The 15,352-nt window shown below is 53.1% G+C and overlaps 1 protein-coding gene across 1 annotated transcript; it reads left to right on the top strand.

The window, feature by feature from the left end:
* The first annotated feature begins 871 nt into the window (after window positions 1-871).
* Window positions 872-11,454, top strand: CYP2E1 (cytochrome P450 family 2 subfamily E member 1). The gene is made up of 9 exons (XM_065894493.1): window positions 872-1,178; window positions 2,130-2,289; window positions 5,193-5,342; window positions 5,639-5,799; window positions 6,250-6,426; window positions 7,474-7,615; window positions 9,478-9,665; window positions 10,155-10,296; window positions 11,058-11,454. Exons 1-9 carry the CDS (start codon window positions 1,002-1,004, stop codon window positions 11,246-11,248), a joined length of 1,488 nt encoding a protein of 495 aa, XP_065750565.1. The 5' UTR covers window positions 872-1,001; the 3' UTR covers window positions 11,249-11,454.
* Window positions 11,455-15,352: the final 3,898 nt, after the last annotated feature.

The raw sequence follows: 15,352 nt of genomic DNA, 5'->3' as shown, positions 1-15,352 counted from the left end.
AAGTCCAACACCAGTGATGTGGCTGCAGGTCTAGACGCAGAAAAATCACATTGCTAGCAAACTGGGAGGGAAAGTGGGTTAAAATTCAATATGTGGAATGCAGCCTCGGTTTTACATAAATAAATATACAGAAGGTGATTTTTGTGCACAAAGATAAGATATGTTAAAACATAAAGTCTACCAAAATAGTTCATTGATTTAAACAAACACAATAAAAATCCTAACGTATTTTTTTTTAATTTGAAGAAATGATTCTAAACAGTGATTATCCCCTAATTTTCTACATTAAAAATGTAGTTAAGTTTTTCAAAATTGGTCAACTCTTTTCTTTCTTTTTTTTCTTCTACTGAATTTGCCAGCTGATTTGACAGAGGGGAATAAATGTCAGATGCTGAATTTTCCTTCTCGGGCTTATGAATTTGGCTGTTGGTGATTCAGTGCCACTGGGGCTTATGAATTTGGCTGTTGGTGATTCAGTGCCACTGGGGCTTATGAATTTGGCTGTTGGTGATTCAGTGCCACTGGGGCTGCTCAGACAAACCTGCTCAGAGGTGAGACCTGCACCAGGAGATCAGGCACTCTGCCATGGAGACTGTCAGCACATAATTGATGTTGGTCCGTGTAAACACGACCGTACTCCTTCTTGTCCAATCAGTGTCAAAGGGAGGACAGGCCATCACCCCATGTTCTGACGTGTGGGTTGGTAGAGCTCCCCTGGGTGCCGAGTTTACTGACATTGGTGCAGGTGTCAGTAGCCAGTGCTGGCAGAGCCCAGGCGTGGCCAGGTGGGTGCCTGGATGGAGTTCTAAGCGGCAAACACTGAAGGGATTGGCCTTTGAAATGGTGGCCAACAGCAGCTAATAATAAACTAATATCTTGGGCCAGAGGAAAAGGAAGGTGACATTGGTTGGCTGGTCACCCTCCTTCTCAAGGATGCGCTATAAAAGCTGTGCCTCTCCCCAGGAGTGTCCGCATGAGTCGGCAGATCCCCGGAAGGCACCATGGCCGCCCTGGGCATCGTGGTCGCCCTGCTGGTGTGGATGGCCGCCCTGCTGCTCATCTCCATCTGGAAACACATCTACAGCAGCTGGCAGCTGCCCCCTGGCCCTTTCCCACTGCCCATCGTTGGGAACATTTTCCAGTTGGAATTTAAGAATATTCCCAAATCCTTCACCAGGGTAAGAGAAATATTGTTGATTTGAGGGAGGAGCATTCAGGAATTAGCTGTAATATGTGTGCATTCAATTCACTCTCAGACAAATTGTAATTCAATACCAGCTTGTTGTGAATTAGCTGAATTACCAGTAGCACCCAAGAGTGATGTTCAAAATATTTAGCGAGTGTTACAGCTCGGGTATGGAGCTCAGTGGGCCTTGGCCATGGCTGGCCCCGAAGGCCCTTGCTCGAGCAAAGCGTTAACTGCCGTGCTGTCGTTGGGTGGCTTGGCCAGGGCAGTGTGGCCGGGGCTGCTGCTCTTTGCCACTGGGATGCAAGGAGGGACACGCCTTGAGACCAGACGCACGCTAGCTGCGTGTCAACCTGCAGCACTCCGTAGACGCCAAAGAACAGGGGGAAAAGTGAAGTGTTTGACCCCCCACCCACCCACCACGATTGTTGTGAACAGTGAATGAGCTAACAAATCTAGAAACAAAATGCGTTACCGAGTCTATTAAATGAGTTAGTAAAAGAACGCCACAGGGCACGGAGCCGCTCTGAAAGGCGTTGAGGAGCTTCTGGCAGAGGAAGACGTGCTCTTGGGCCTCCGAACAGTATGGCTCCGGGGCCTCCAGCAGCGTCCTGGGGTCCGGGACCTTGACTGGGGACAATAGACAGTGGTGGGGGTGGGGGTGGGGGTGGGGGGGTGGGGCGGATATGGGCAAAGGGGCCTCAGGGGGAACAAGAGGAATCGGCCCTCCCAGTTTCTTGTTCCCCGGAGGGAGGGCAGCTAGGCACACCCAGGTGCGCCCTGCGCTGGATGTGTTCCCGGCAGAAGAAGCCTCTAGGGAGGTCTTCCCCAGATCACTCTGGGTTCTCCTGGTCAACAACAGCGACCTTGGGGGGCACGTTAAAGCGAGGCATGTTCCCCGAGTCCGCGGTGGCTTCACTCCCCGGCCTGGTGGCCTCCGCAGCTGGCAGAGCGTTTCGGCCCGGTGTTCACCCTGTACCTGGGCTCACGGCGCTTCGTGGTCCTGCACGGCTACAAGGCCGTGAAGGAGGTCCTGCTCGACTACAGGAGTGAGTTTTCTGGCAGAGGAGAAATCCCCGCGTTCCGGGTGCACCAGGACAAAGGTGTGTCCTACTTGGGGGGGGGGGCGGTGCGTGTGGGGTGGGGGAAGATGTTGGGGGGAGGTACTGAGATAACAGTAACAACATGCTAAAGACAGAAAGGTGAAGCGATCCGCAGACAACTCGGGTGAAGGTTGGTGCATTCACTCACTCAGTCATTGCTCTGCACCTTTTGATGGACCCAGAGTGGACAAGACCTGGAGCACCCACCCTCCAGCCAGCAGGACAGACGTGTTCAGAGAAATAGGACCCAGGGAGCTACTTCTGACGGCTGGGCCGGGCCTCCCTCCGCAGACCTTCCCGCCTCCCTGGGCCCTCAGTCTCCCCTGGGAGCTCTTTCCACTCACAGTTTCAACTACTCGTGGGTGTTGGGGCTCCATCCACCGAGGGCCCCTCACCTACGATGGGCACCCCGCTTCTCCATCGAGGGGGCCTCCCGATGTCCTACCTGGGGCTGTTCTTAGACCAGGAAGGGGGTGTTGAGACTTCCCAGTGACCCCGTCTCCCCAGGCTCACCTCTTTCCTCTGCCCCTCCCCCCTCTGGTGTCTCCAGAGCCCCTGAGTTCCCCTCCGGCAGGCGGAGGAGGCCTTGGCGGGGCGGGGGTGGGGTGGGGTGGGGTCTAACTGGTCTTTATCTGAGTGTTTTGCAGACTCCTGACTTCAGACTCCATCTTCCGCGTCTCCAAGGAGGTCCTGGAGCCTGGGTGGGGGCGCCCCTCCCCCACCTCTCAGCTCTGAAAGCTCCCTGCCCCACCTGCTGTCCTCCAGCCTCACCTGCTTGCCCTTCGTCATTTGCTCCCTGGTGTTTGAGATCCAAAGCAGATGAGGAGGAAACAGTGTCCCACCAACCCAGCAAAACTTGGAAGCCTCTAGCGCTTCCTGAGTCAACTTTGGTGATGAGCCTCTAGAAAACTTTTATTCGTTTTATGTAGAATTTTCAAACTGATGTGCTTACAGTTGTATACGGGCTCCTTGCCTTATTTTTCCCGTCTGCATTTCCGAGGTTACATCCTGCCACAAGCAATGGCATTCGATTGTCCCTCTTAGATATTGTGGGTGGGTTTGTTATTGGGGGCGGCTCAAAGCAAAATTAACCACCCTGATCTTTGTCATTAACACAAGAGGAGACTCACTGGAGGAGAGCCCCAGGAGAGCAGGAGTTCTGGGGCTAAAGAGCTCCATCCTGGCTCTGGGGACCCTTTATCTGCCAGCCCTGGTCCAAGTCATGGGCCCCTGAGAGCAGTCAGGCAGGGGCCAGCATCCACATCCTGCAGGTGGGACACAAGGGGCTTGCCTGCCTCCTGCCTGAGGGCTCCAAAGTGCTGTTTTTGTATGTCCCACACGGCCCAGGGCTCACCCTGAGCCTCGGCCAGGCCCTGGACCAGGGCTGCATTTGGTCCCCAGGAATAATGATGTGAGCATTGGTGATTACCAACAGTGTGGAGCAGCGGCTGCGTATTAAAGCGCCGAGAGGGCCGCACCCATCCTTTCAGTCAATCTTCACAAAGCTGTGGGAGAGGAGATTTGTTGCCCCATTTCAGCCTGTTTGGATCCCAAATGATGGTGCGCCTCTGGGTTCTGTCTCTTCCTCTCTCCATCTCTGTGTCTCTCTGACTCTGTCTCTTTCGCTCTCCATCTCTGTCTCTGTCTTTCTATCTCTGTATCTCTGTCTCCCTCTGTCTCTTCTCACATTTTTCTGTATCTTCCATCTTTTCTTTCTACACAGTTCTTGCCGGAACACTTTAAAATTAACTGCTTCTCTGCCCCTCCCTCCTTAACCACCTCTTCTCCTTATCACATGCCGTTCAGGGTGGTCCCCTGCGCCTCTCCTCCTGCCTTCCTTCTGGCTTCTCTGGTCCTCAGGACTAGGGGCACAGCCTCTGCTCTGGCCTCTGGCCTCCTCAGCACACGTTCCCTGGTCCCTGCCACTGCTTGCTTGTCTGCCCTGTGTCCTGGGTCAGTAACTTGGAAGGCTGGAGCTGCCCGAGGCCTGGCCGGGCTGATGGCATAGACACCCGCGAGTTTGGAGCATCCCTCCCCTAGGTTCCCTCTTGGGCTGCTGTGCCACGTACCCAGCATCCACTTGGCCCGTTATGCAATGTCCCACAGGAATCGGCACCAGGATACCTGAACACAGGACCCTGAACTCAGTGTCACCTGTGCTTTTAACCTGGTGAACGGCACCTGTAAATGGGTCTCCTTGGTGCCCACACACCCATCAGTAGTCATGCTGTCCATCCCCGGGCTTGACTCCATGGCAGCCTCCTTGGGTCACATCCCTCTCCTCCCACCCCTGCCTGTGCTTCCCCTGCAGGCCATCCAGGTGTCCCTTTGGGGTAGAATGAAGCCCTCCTCTGCTATACCTCTCAGGTCCGGCCAGACTTCCTTCTGGAATGTCCGGGGCCATGGCTTTCCTCAGGCCTCCACGTGCAGGAGGGAACCAGATCAAGATCTTCCTGGATCCAGAGGTCTCCGTGGTCCGGGGGCCCTGTGACCTCAGATTTTAGTAAGGACTTGCTGTGAAGCCACAGAGTGTGAGCTGAGGTGTCTATAGTGTGAGGGTAAAAAAAATCACTGGAAACAGGATCGCTTCAAGGAAATTAGTCAGTAAACAGGAAAGAGGCAGAGGTTTTTCTCAGTGGTCAGGTGTGGTTTCCCTCCTGTGGGGAGGACACAAGGCAGAGTGGGGAAAGCAAGCAGGCTGGTGGTTGCAGAGCTTACAGGGGCAACGGAGAAAGCCAGCCGACCCCAACGGCTTCTCTCCAAACCCAAGCATCTGTCACTGCGCGGGTCAGTGTGGCCCTGGTCCCTCCCGCGCAGAGCGCAGCACAAGGCGCCCATCGCTCCTGCCCTTTTCTCCTGAGAGGACAGTTTGCAGTGACAGCCCGCTGCTCCCTCTTCCTTAGGGATTATTTTCAATAATGGACCGACCTGGCAGGACACCCGGCGGTTCTCCCTGACCACCCTCCGTGACTTCGGGATGGGGAAACAGAGCAATGAGCAGCGGATCCAGAGGGAGGCCCAGCTCCTGCTGGGGGCGCTCCGGAAGACCCGTGGTGCGTACAGCCTGGCCTGGGCCCCACGACCCCTGACGACCGAGGCAGCTTCCCATGTTGGCCCCCAGATGCCACTTCACAAGCCGGTTTCCCCTCGAACCCAGGGAGCGGGCGTGGTCATCGAGGGTGCAGCTGGTGTGTCCTGAATAACTGACAAGTGAAGAAAACCCGAGTGGTTCCCAGTCACCACCCCCCGAGAATTCTCACAGTCCTAGGGTGTCTCTTCACAAGCACTGGAAACGGCCCTCCTGCCACACCCACGAGCGAAGCGCCCTGATGGCTCCCCTGTTTTCCAGGCCAGCCCTTCGACCCCACCTTTGTCATCGGCTTCGCGCCCTACAACGTCATCTCTGACATCCTCTTCCACAGACGCGCTGACTACAACGACAAGACGGCCCTGAGGATGCTGAGTCTGTTCAATGAGAACTTCTACCTGCTCAGTACACCCTGGATCCAGGTGAAGCACTTCCCTCCCTCTCGCCTGGTCTGCACCCGGCTTCAGTCGAGGGTTTACAGCAGGGAAAGGATAAGAAGGGGTACTTGTGTGTGCGGACAGACAGGCACACAAGACTAGAGAGCCTGAGTGCTCCTTCGGGACACTTCCACGCAGCTCACCTTTCCCCCTTGCTAACCTCAGGACACTTACCATTTCACTCTTTAAAATCAGTCCTCACCAGGCACACGGTACCTCTGCCTATGTGCTCACATTCCCACCACGGAACTCACACGACCTCGTAGAGTGGTGCCCAGAAAGATACTTTCAGCCAAAATATTCTAAACAATACAATAGCGACAGCCATCAGTTCAGCTTTGGAGAAGGTTATCTGCCTAGTACGCCAAATGCTATTGCATCTGGAAAAAATATATATAGTAAGAAAATTCTCTCCCTCCCTCCCTCTCTCTCTAGCTTTATAATAATTTCTCAGGCTACATACGTTACCTGCCTGGAAGCCATAGAAAACTAATGAAAAATGTGTCTGAAATAAAAGAGTACGCTCTAGAAGGAGTGAAGGACCATCAGAGGTCGCTGGAGGCCAGCTGCCCCCGAGACTTCACTGACACCATGCTGTTGGAAATGGAGAAGGTACCCTCACAGCTCGCAGCGTCCAGACCAGGCGGAGCCGGGCACTCGGCTGTTGTGAGATGGGTCTGCGGGGGCAGGGCGCGTCTTTCAGATTTGTATTACGACCTGCACTGCAGTGTCCACGCCGCCCACATCGCGTACATTCTGATGCTCTTAGTTTTATACAAGTACACTGGCTTGAGCGTGACCACCACACGTCAACACATGGCCAGCCTGCCTGGCCGCCCTAGGCTCCACTGTACTGTCCACTGTGCCGGCCAACAGGATGGCCTTTCTTGGGGAAGCCATCAGGGGGCTGTGGGCCCAGGTGAGTGGGCCCCTCATGTTGGCTCCCTCCAGCCCAGCCTCTTAACCACTTCTGATCAACTGACTAAAGACCACATGTCACCTGGGGAGAGGCCCGCAGTGCTCCTCGTCAGCACGTAACCCCCACGTCGTGCACGGACTCAAGGGGGCCCGGGCCTTCCGGCACCACCTCTCTGGCACCCCCCTGGGTCGCCCACCCAGATCAGTCAAGCTTCTCTTCTTTCCTCGGCATCACATGTGGCTCCAGAGCCACACATGAGCTCCACACCTGGCTTCCTGGAAGACTGCCCTTGGAGTCTGAGAGTCTCTTCCATCAGCTGGGCCTCCTCCCACCCCTCCCACCTCCCACCCTATGCCCAGCTCCCCTGTGACTTCCCTGCCTCCTGGGACCTAAGGCAGTGGCCGTGGGGTGGAATGAGGCTGAGGGCAGCCCTGCAGAAGCCCCACAGCTCAGCCCTGAGCTGCTGGAGGTCGTGGCACAGGGCCAGGGAGAGCCCCACCCCCAGGAGGGCCCTCGGTGCCACAGAAGGAGCACGGACCCCACAGCCAGGTGAGGGCACAGTCCCACCCGTGGGAGCCTCTGTTCCCTAGCCTTGCAATGGAGACGGTGGTGTCTGTGCAGGATGGGCCCCCTGTGGAGCTGCCAGGGCTGCCAGGTGCTCTTCTGCTGAGGGTCACAGGGTCTCTTTCTCATCCACCTGAACACCTCCCTGTATTGAGGCCCTATCTCTCACATCGCAGGAAAAACACAGTACAGACCCTGTGTACACTTTGGACAACATTGCTGTGACCGTGGCTGACCTGCTCTTTGCGGGGACAGAGACCACCAGCACCACCCTGAGATACGGGCTCCTGATTCTCATGAAATACCCGGAGGTCGAAGGTAGGACAAGTAACAGGCAAGGACACCGGACCACGTGGCCGTCACACCTGCACGGTCAGCCTGGAGCATTTAGGCTTCAGCTTCCCGTCGGCCAAACGGGGACTGCTTGTTACCTCTTGCAGCAGTGACACTGGGGTTGCTGGACGAATGCTTTAGGGGCAGTGTTCTCGTACATGACAGGCCCCGGCACTCAGCTCTCCCACACCCACTGGCAAACCCCAGATTGCAGGAAGAAAGCCCAGTGGAGAAACGCCAGGCTGGCTGCATCCACTCCAGGCCATGATCTGTTTATGACAGAGAAAAAATGTGCACACAGCCCCTGAGTCAGCCCCAGCCTTCCAGGCAGAGCTGAGAGGCAGGAGGGGGCAGGGGCAAGGCCTCCTGGCGTGTCTCACCCGATTGGAAGAGTGGGGATCAGAGGAGGAACCCCAGGAAAAGCACTGCAAGTCTGCCTGCTGCCCTGGACCCAGCCTTCCCTCCCAGGGCTCCTCCCCAGCACTGGGCCGGGTGGGACCCAGGGTGGATCAGGCATGGCTTTGGGGGCTGCATGCACAGAGCGCGAGGCACTAGAATCACCCGCATGGGCCAGTGGAGGCGATGTGAGCAACGCCACATATCAACAGGCCAATCAGCGCCAACCTCCAAGGAAAGAGGAGGTAAAGGAGCCATCGCCTGGGGCCAGGGTGCCCTCCCCGGCAGTGCTCAAGCCTGGAGCCCCCGCCCTGCGCTGGGCTGGGCACAGAGCTGGGGTGTGGGGGTCCCCACTGCAAGGAGCTCCTCACCACCCGAGCCATGCTGGCTGCGGCTGTGTGCCAGGTATGGGAATCAGCCCTTTAACACACTGTATTCTTGAGGGCTGATGGAAAGGGCGTGAGGTTATTTCCCCTAGGAAACAACCTGTCCAGGGTCAGACCTGGTCCGACTCCAAAGCCTTTGCTTTTCTACCTGACAGAAAGGTGATGCAAAAGAGCCGGAAGTCTAGGGAGCGAAGGCTCCACGGGTCTGTGGCAGCTCTGAGGGGGCTTCTGACCACTCTGTACTATAGGGGAGCCACAGAATCCAAGACTGTTTTAATTATGGATTATGAGGAATTTCTAATACAGAGAAAAAGACAAAAAGTAAATATGACTGACACCCACACATCCACTGCCAAATTTAACGTGTGTTGACATTTTTCAGTACTGGCTCAGAGCTCTTGGAAAGAAAGCAGGTTGCAGAGCCAGCCCAGGCCCCTCCTCGCCTCCCTGCCTTCCACCCACCCCAAACTCCACATATCCCTGGACTGCCACGTGAGATCCCTGTGCACGACTTCTTATATTTACCATCTAGTAAATATCAGCATACTGTCCCTCTTGTTACACGTGTTTAAAATTGTTACTCGGTTGCTATACTGCGGGAGCTTTGCAGTTCACTCAACAGATTACAAGGCCCACAGGCAACCTCAAACCCAGAGAGGCCAAGCGACTGCCGGAGGCTGCTCAGAAACACACGGAGCATGTCAGTTTCCATTTTCCATTCGCCTCCACACTCCTTACAAGCCTGCAACAAACCAGCCTGGGGTAACCATTAACACAGTTTCCCTCCAACTAGAGATCCCCAAGACCCTTTCTTATTCTCTGCTCCTGGCATGAAGACCAGAACAGGGCTAGCCATGACCAGCTAAGGTAGTGGAGGTCATGAATAAGTAACTACATAAATGCTGTAGACGGTTCCTAGCCTCACTGAGCCTGGTTCTTACTGATGCATGCAGATGAACTACCCAATAATCCGAAGCTCCATAAGCATCTACTGGGTATATGGACGGGAGCATGAACGCTGAGCGAGCCTGGAGTCATGCATTTATTCCATGCATATCTTCGCAGAGAAACTTCATGAAGAAATTGACAGGGTGATTGGGCCAAGCCGAATCCCTGCCATCAAGGACAGGCTGGATATGCCCTACCTGGATGCCGTGGTGCATGAGATTCAGCGATTCATCGACATGATTCCCTCCAACCTGTTCCACGAAGCAACCCGGGACACAGTGTTCAGAGGATACGTCATCCCCAAGGTCAGATGTGAGCCTGCAGCGCACCCCTGAGCACCACCCTGCTGATCAGCCGCCTGCCAGGGAACAGGACGGGGACCAAGGACACCTGCTCTTGGCAGATGCGGCTGAACACTGGGGGCCGGGCCAGCATCCCTACCCTGCAAAGTGCTGCTGCCCCAGCAGGCCTGTGGGGACCTGGTGACCACAGAAATAGAGGCAGTCTGGGAAGGGGCTCCTCAGACGGTGCCTGGGGTTGAGCTGTGTTCCAGCAGCAGAAAGAGACAACAACAGTAGCATCCAGCCCTGGATGAGTAGGTCAGAGGAGCTACTTCCCTGAAAAGATGAGAGCTCTCATTGCCATTTGGTCGTGACCCCCACCTGCTCTGTGTCTGCCCTCTGGCGAACTCCTTCCCCGGTTGGGAACATACCATCTTGTCTAACGTAAAATTCAACTGCTGGCTCCCAGGTGAAAGCCTGTGTTGTGACCAAGGCAGCCTCTCTTCCTTCCAGGGCACAGTCATAATTCCGACACTGGACTCCCTCTTGTATGACAGCCAAGAATTCCCCGAGCCAGAGAAGTTTAAGCCAGAGCACTTTCTGAATGAAAATGGAAAGTTCAAGTACAGTGACCATTTCAAGCCATTTTCCGCAGGTAAGAAGGGGTCACGTGTAGCCCCTTCCCTGGGGATCGTCCCTAACTCCTGCTCTCTGTTCCACGTGTGGTCAGCATCGTGCCCCTGATTTCTGTCCCCAACATGACCCAGATGTGTTCTTCCCTGTTCAGAGAGGTTAAATGACATCTTTTCACCAGAAGTCCTGGGAATGAGTTGAGATGAGTTCTTCTTGCCTTAGATACTTCACTTCATTCAGTGCTAAAACTCTTCATTTACTAGAACTTAGTGAAAATCTTTCAAAACTATATTACTGACTCTCCATAATTTTAAACAAGGGTTACTAAGCAAGTTTGAACGTTTGGTTACCTGGACTCATCGCAGGACCATCTAACCTTCCCAGCCCTTGGCTGCCTTTCCAGGGCCTGCCCTTGGTGTGGGTATGATGGAAGATCTGAAACCAACTCGACAACTTTAACACCAACACGAGAGCTTTGGCTTCCACCTGGGGCCGCTCTTCTTTCCTGTAGGACATCAGGCTGAGCGCTGGGCAGGGCCCATTCTCCCAGCCTAACACAGGTTCATGCAGCTGAGTCCTGGTGGTTGAAGCTGTGTGAAGGCTGGTCCCTGAGCACACCTGTCGCTGATACTCTTACACTGAAATCCACTCTGGGCTCCCTTTCAACAGACAGACGGGGGTCAACTCTGCTTAGGGTGGCCGTTGACGCACAGCCTCGTCCCACCCAGCTCTGCCCTTGCTGTGTGGCCCAGGGTGGTGTCTTAGTGTTGCTGTCACCTCCAGGAAAGCGGGTGTGTGTTGGAGAAGGCCTGGCTCGCATGGAACTGTTCCTGTTCTTGGCCTCCATCCTGCAGCACTTTAAGTTGGAGTCGCCAGTGGACCCCATGGATATCGACCTCAGCCCCATCGCAATTGGGTTTGCCAAGATCCCCCCCCATTACAGGCTCTGTGTCATTCCCCGCTCACAAGTGTGAGGCGCACGTTCTCTGAAGACCGCGGGTCCCTTGATGCTGGCCTGGAGGCCTGCTGCTTCCCTGTGCCCCCTCAGCAAGGCTAGCCAGGGCTCCACAGGGAACCAACTGGGCCAGAGAGGTGCTTTCCAGGCCAAGCACATTCTTCAGATAGAATTTGAAACAAAGTCCATAAAAGATTGTGTCAGACTAATTAAAGTAATTAAAGCAAACTATGACTTAGTTTGTGTTGGAGTTCCTAGAAACCATGATAAGTAAGAACGTATCAGTGTAGGTTAAACTAAACTCTTCGGCAAAAGTAGAGCTACCCAGTCACCAGAGTCAGCATCTCCTGTAAAGGATTCACAACAAGGAGTACAGACACTATTTTGCTGTTTGGAAAAAATAAAAATAATATACCTGGGCTTCCCTGGTGGCGCAGTGGTTGAGAGTCCGCCTGCCGATGCAGAGGACATGGGTTCGTGCCCCGGTCCGGGAAGATCCCACATGCCGCGGAGCAGCTGGGCCCGTGAGCCATGGCCGCTGAGCCTGCGCGTCCGTAGCCTGTGCTCCACAACGGGAGAGGCCACAACAGTGAGGGGCCCGTGTACCACACACACACAAAAAAATACCTTTGGAGGGTTTGTTAGCCACATGCTAAATGTATCCCCTGACGTCTTTCCCTAGGATGTGAAGTTATTCCTTTGGGCTCACTAGTAGCATTATCCTGTGCTATATTTTAAGATTAAAATATGTCTGAAAAGTCAGCATAGAGATCTCTTAAGTCTTTGTGCCTGGAAGCGGAACTTATAAGGATATGGGGACCCTTGTGCAGAATGAGGCAGAAACGAGGAAATCATTAATCAGCTCCGTGAACTAAACCTCAGTGTTGTGAAACAGAAGAATAATTTGGGACAAGAACCCTGTTCCCACCCAGAGGGCACACACCAGGAAACCCACTGTATGTCCAGACTTCCTGCTTTGACTTCCCCGTCAGTAAGGTGGGCGTGTCAGCAGTCCCGCTCCACAGCATAGAGTGTGAGGGCTGAACGGGTGAGATGCAGAGCTTTGGGACACTGCAGCACATAAGCCCCATGTTCCTGAGTAAAGTGAGTAAGTTTTCACAGCCAGCAGTGCAGCATCTTCCAGCTCTCACTGACCCTCCTGCTTCTCACTTATAAGGTCCTGTGATAACATCGAGCTCACCCAGGTAACACTGGAATCCCTCGCCTTCTCAGGATCCTTACCCTATCACATATGCAAAGTCCCACCTACCACGTTAGGTAGCATAGCCACAGATTAGAAAGAAGGAAGGGGTGTCGGGTCCCAAGGAAATCCAAAATCTCGCGAGCAAATGACAAGACCTTAAAGCCTGGGAATGATCCTCTTTGGATCATTGAAAGTCAGGCCATACTTGCAGTTCGTTTTATAAGCCAAGCGTCCCCTGACATCAGACAAAAATTATGAAAACTAGAACAGGGCCCGCAAACCCCACTCTCTGTCCTACTTGACACGGCCTTTAAGATCTTCAGCGACAGGGAGGAAATTTCCAGGAATAGGTGAGAACTAAGAGAGGAGGAAAAATTAAAGCGACACACGCTCAATACATGGCCGTTGCCACTGCCCAGTCCCCCACAACAGGGACCTACAGGAATCCCCTCTCCTTCTCAAAGACCACCGCTGACCTGCTACCAGTGCAGTCAGCAGGGGCACACTGTCAGGAAACGCTGCACCCTGCCACCCCATACCCCATGCCCTTACTGTCACCAAAAGGGCCATTGGAAAAGGAGTTGTCCCTCCCATCCTCAAGCGGGTAGGCCAACACCATGACCACCCAACACCCAGGGTATTTCAGGTCCCGGCCCCCTGGGCCAAAGTCAAGGCCAGTTTCCCCTGTCGGTGGTAAGTGGCCATCAGGAACGAGAAGTGGACTGTGCTCCGGATCTGGGGCTCCTGGGTGCAGACGACTGAAGGTGCCTGGGGCTCAACCTCCAGGCCCCTACGTTCCCCATAAGACCGGAGGAGCCCCGGGTAACCCTGGATGTGGCAGGGGCTACTATCAGTGTCTGATTGACACTGGGGCTACTTATTCAGCTCTGACCTCCTTCTCTGGTCCCACTCGCTGTTCCTCGATCCTCCCAACAGGGATAGATAGACAACCCTCTTATGGCCATTTTACACCTCCCTCACCCTGTCTCTTGAAAATACTTTATTCACACACTCTTTCCTAGTCCTCCCGGCCTGTCCTACACCTCTGTTAGGCTGGGACCTTTTAACAAAACTTAAAGCTACTTTATCATTTACACCAGTAAATATGGCCTTAACAGCCACCACGAAGACTACTCTAGCTAAAGTCCCACCCCATCCCCAAGTTGTCCCTAACATAACCACAATTTTTGGTTCCAACCCTCAAATATTAAGCAAGAAGACTGCAAAAATCTCAAGACATCTGAGGATTATGACATAGGGTGGAACCTTACTATTCCTTCTTTCAACTGGGCTTATAACTTTTCCTCTCATCCCTCAAAGGTTGCTTGCCTCTCTCCTTTAGCTGGAATGACTTTAGCTACTACCTGTGAGGGCATAGAACATTCCCGCACCCATTTAGGAGAACCCTACTTCAACATCACTTTAGACGTCTGCCTAGCCCCTACAAATCGCACCTGTTTCCTTTGCGGACCCAATGCCTATTTATGCCTTCCAGCCAACTGGACGGGGGACCTGTACCCTTGCATACATTATTCCTAATCTTACCCTTATAAATGACAGCACCCCACTTCCCTTATACTCTCAATCACGTAAACAAAAGTGGGCAGCCCTCAATGTGATATCAGTCCTAGAGATTATCATTGGGATAGAAACAGGCTCATCTGGACTTTTAAACTTTATTTTCACTGCCCGACAGCTCTTTCTTGAACTTACACAACAGATTGCCTACCCAGCAGCTCAAATTAACACTCTACAAGAACAAATAAATTCTCTAGCAGGAGTGGTTTTACAGAATAGGAGAGCTTTATACTTACCAATGGTTAAACAATGTGGGACCTGTGCAATGTTAAAGGAGGATTGCTGGTTTTTTTTGTCAACCAATTGGGCAAAATTCAAACTAAACTTCGGAATGTTATCAAAAGAGCTAAAGGGTTTTATATGAAGGGAGCCTCAGAGGGATTCAACTGGTGGGATCTCAAGACTAATATCTGGTCCTGGTTCTCTTGGCTAACTCCTCTTCTAGGTCCTATAGCAGCCTTCCTACTTCTACTGATCTTCGGGCCATGCATTTTTAACTTCCTTGTTAAGTTTGTCTCTTCTAGAATACAACCAATGAACCTCCAGATGGTAAGGTGACAAGAATACCGGCCAGTCAACACCCAGACAACACTTGAACAAACCTCCATCACATCCCATGGAGACCCCACCCCCTCTCTAGGAATAATACTCTGACAGAGAGCAGGCATCAGGAACCCAGGGCCCCTACGACGCCCCTGCCTCTTCTCCTAACAAAAAGTGTTCTGGAACGCCTGAGAAGGAGCTAGGCAGATAGGTAGACATGAGCAGGGTGTCCAACAGGGCCAAAGGATTGGCCCTATAAATAAAGAGAGGGGGAAATGTGGCACTCCAAGGACAAAAAACAAGGTAAACTCAAAGGGCCAGCATTGCCGGAACAAAGAGTTACAGGACTCCCATCGCTGTGTCACGTTGCGACCACTGCAATGTCCCAGAGCCTCCCAAGCAGCATGCCCTGTCCCTTTCCCATCCACACCGCCTGTCTTGAACTCCTCTTGTGGCACATACAGGCACGCATAGACCTACGTGTAATAAAATTTTCTATTTCACGTTTCCTCGTGGTCTTTGTTGACACAAAGTCCATAAAAGATTGTGTCAAACTAATTAAAGTAATTAAAGCAAACTATGGTTCAACAATATCGCGCACACAGGATATACATTTAAAGTGTTAATTTAACAAAGTCACAACAGTTGCAATCTTGGTTTACGTACTTTAATAAGGACAGACATTGTGATATTTCACGATTCATGCTGTAGTATGCAACTGTTAAAAAAAAAAAAAAGGACGTGGGATCCATAACCGCAATGCCATTATAGTTAACAAAAACATTAAAGCTAACTTAT

Source organism: Phocoena phocoena, chromosome 16 (genome assembly GCF_963924675.1).
Source record: "Phocoena phocoena chromosome 16, mPhoPho1.1, whole genome shotgun sequence".
Classification (NCBI taxonomy): Eukaryota; Metazoa; Chordata; class Mammalia; order Artiodactyla; family Phocoenidae; genus Phocoena; species Phocoena phocoena.
This window is presented reverse-complemented; position numbering and strand designations above follow the sequence as displayed.

Bases quoted from the DNA above. Each gene is read 5' to 3' on its own strand.
- CYP2E1 (XM_065894493.1), top strand. From the start codon at position 1,002: ATGGCCGCCCTGGGCATCGTGGTCGCCCTGCTGGTGTGGATGGCCGCC. The intron at 2,290-5,192 runs GTGTGTCCTACT...CCTCTTCCTTAG, and splicing joins CCGGGTGCACCAGGACAAAG to GGATTATTTTCAATAATGGA. The intron at 5,800-6,249 runs GTGAAGCACTTC...CTCTCTCTCTAG, and splicing joins TCAGTACACCCTGGATCCAG to CTTTATAATAATTTCTCAGG.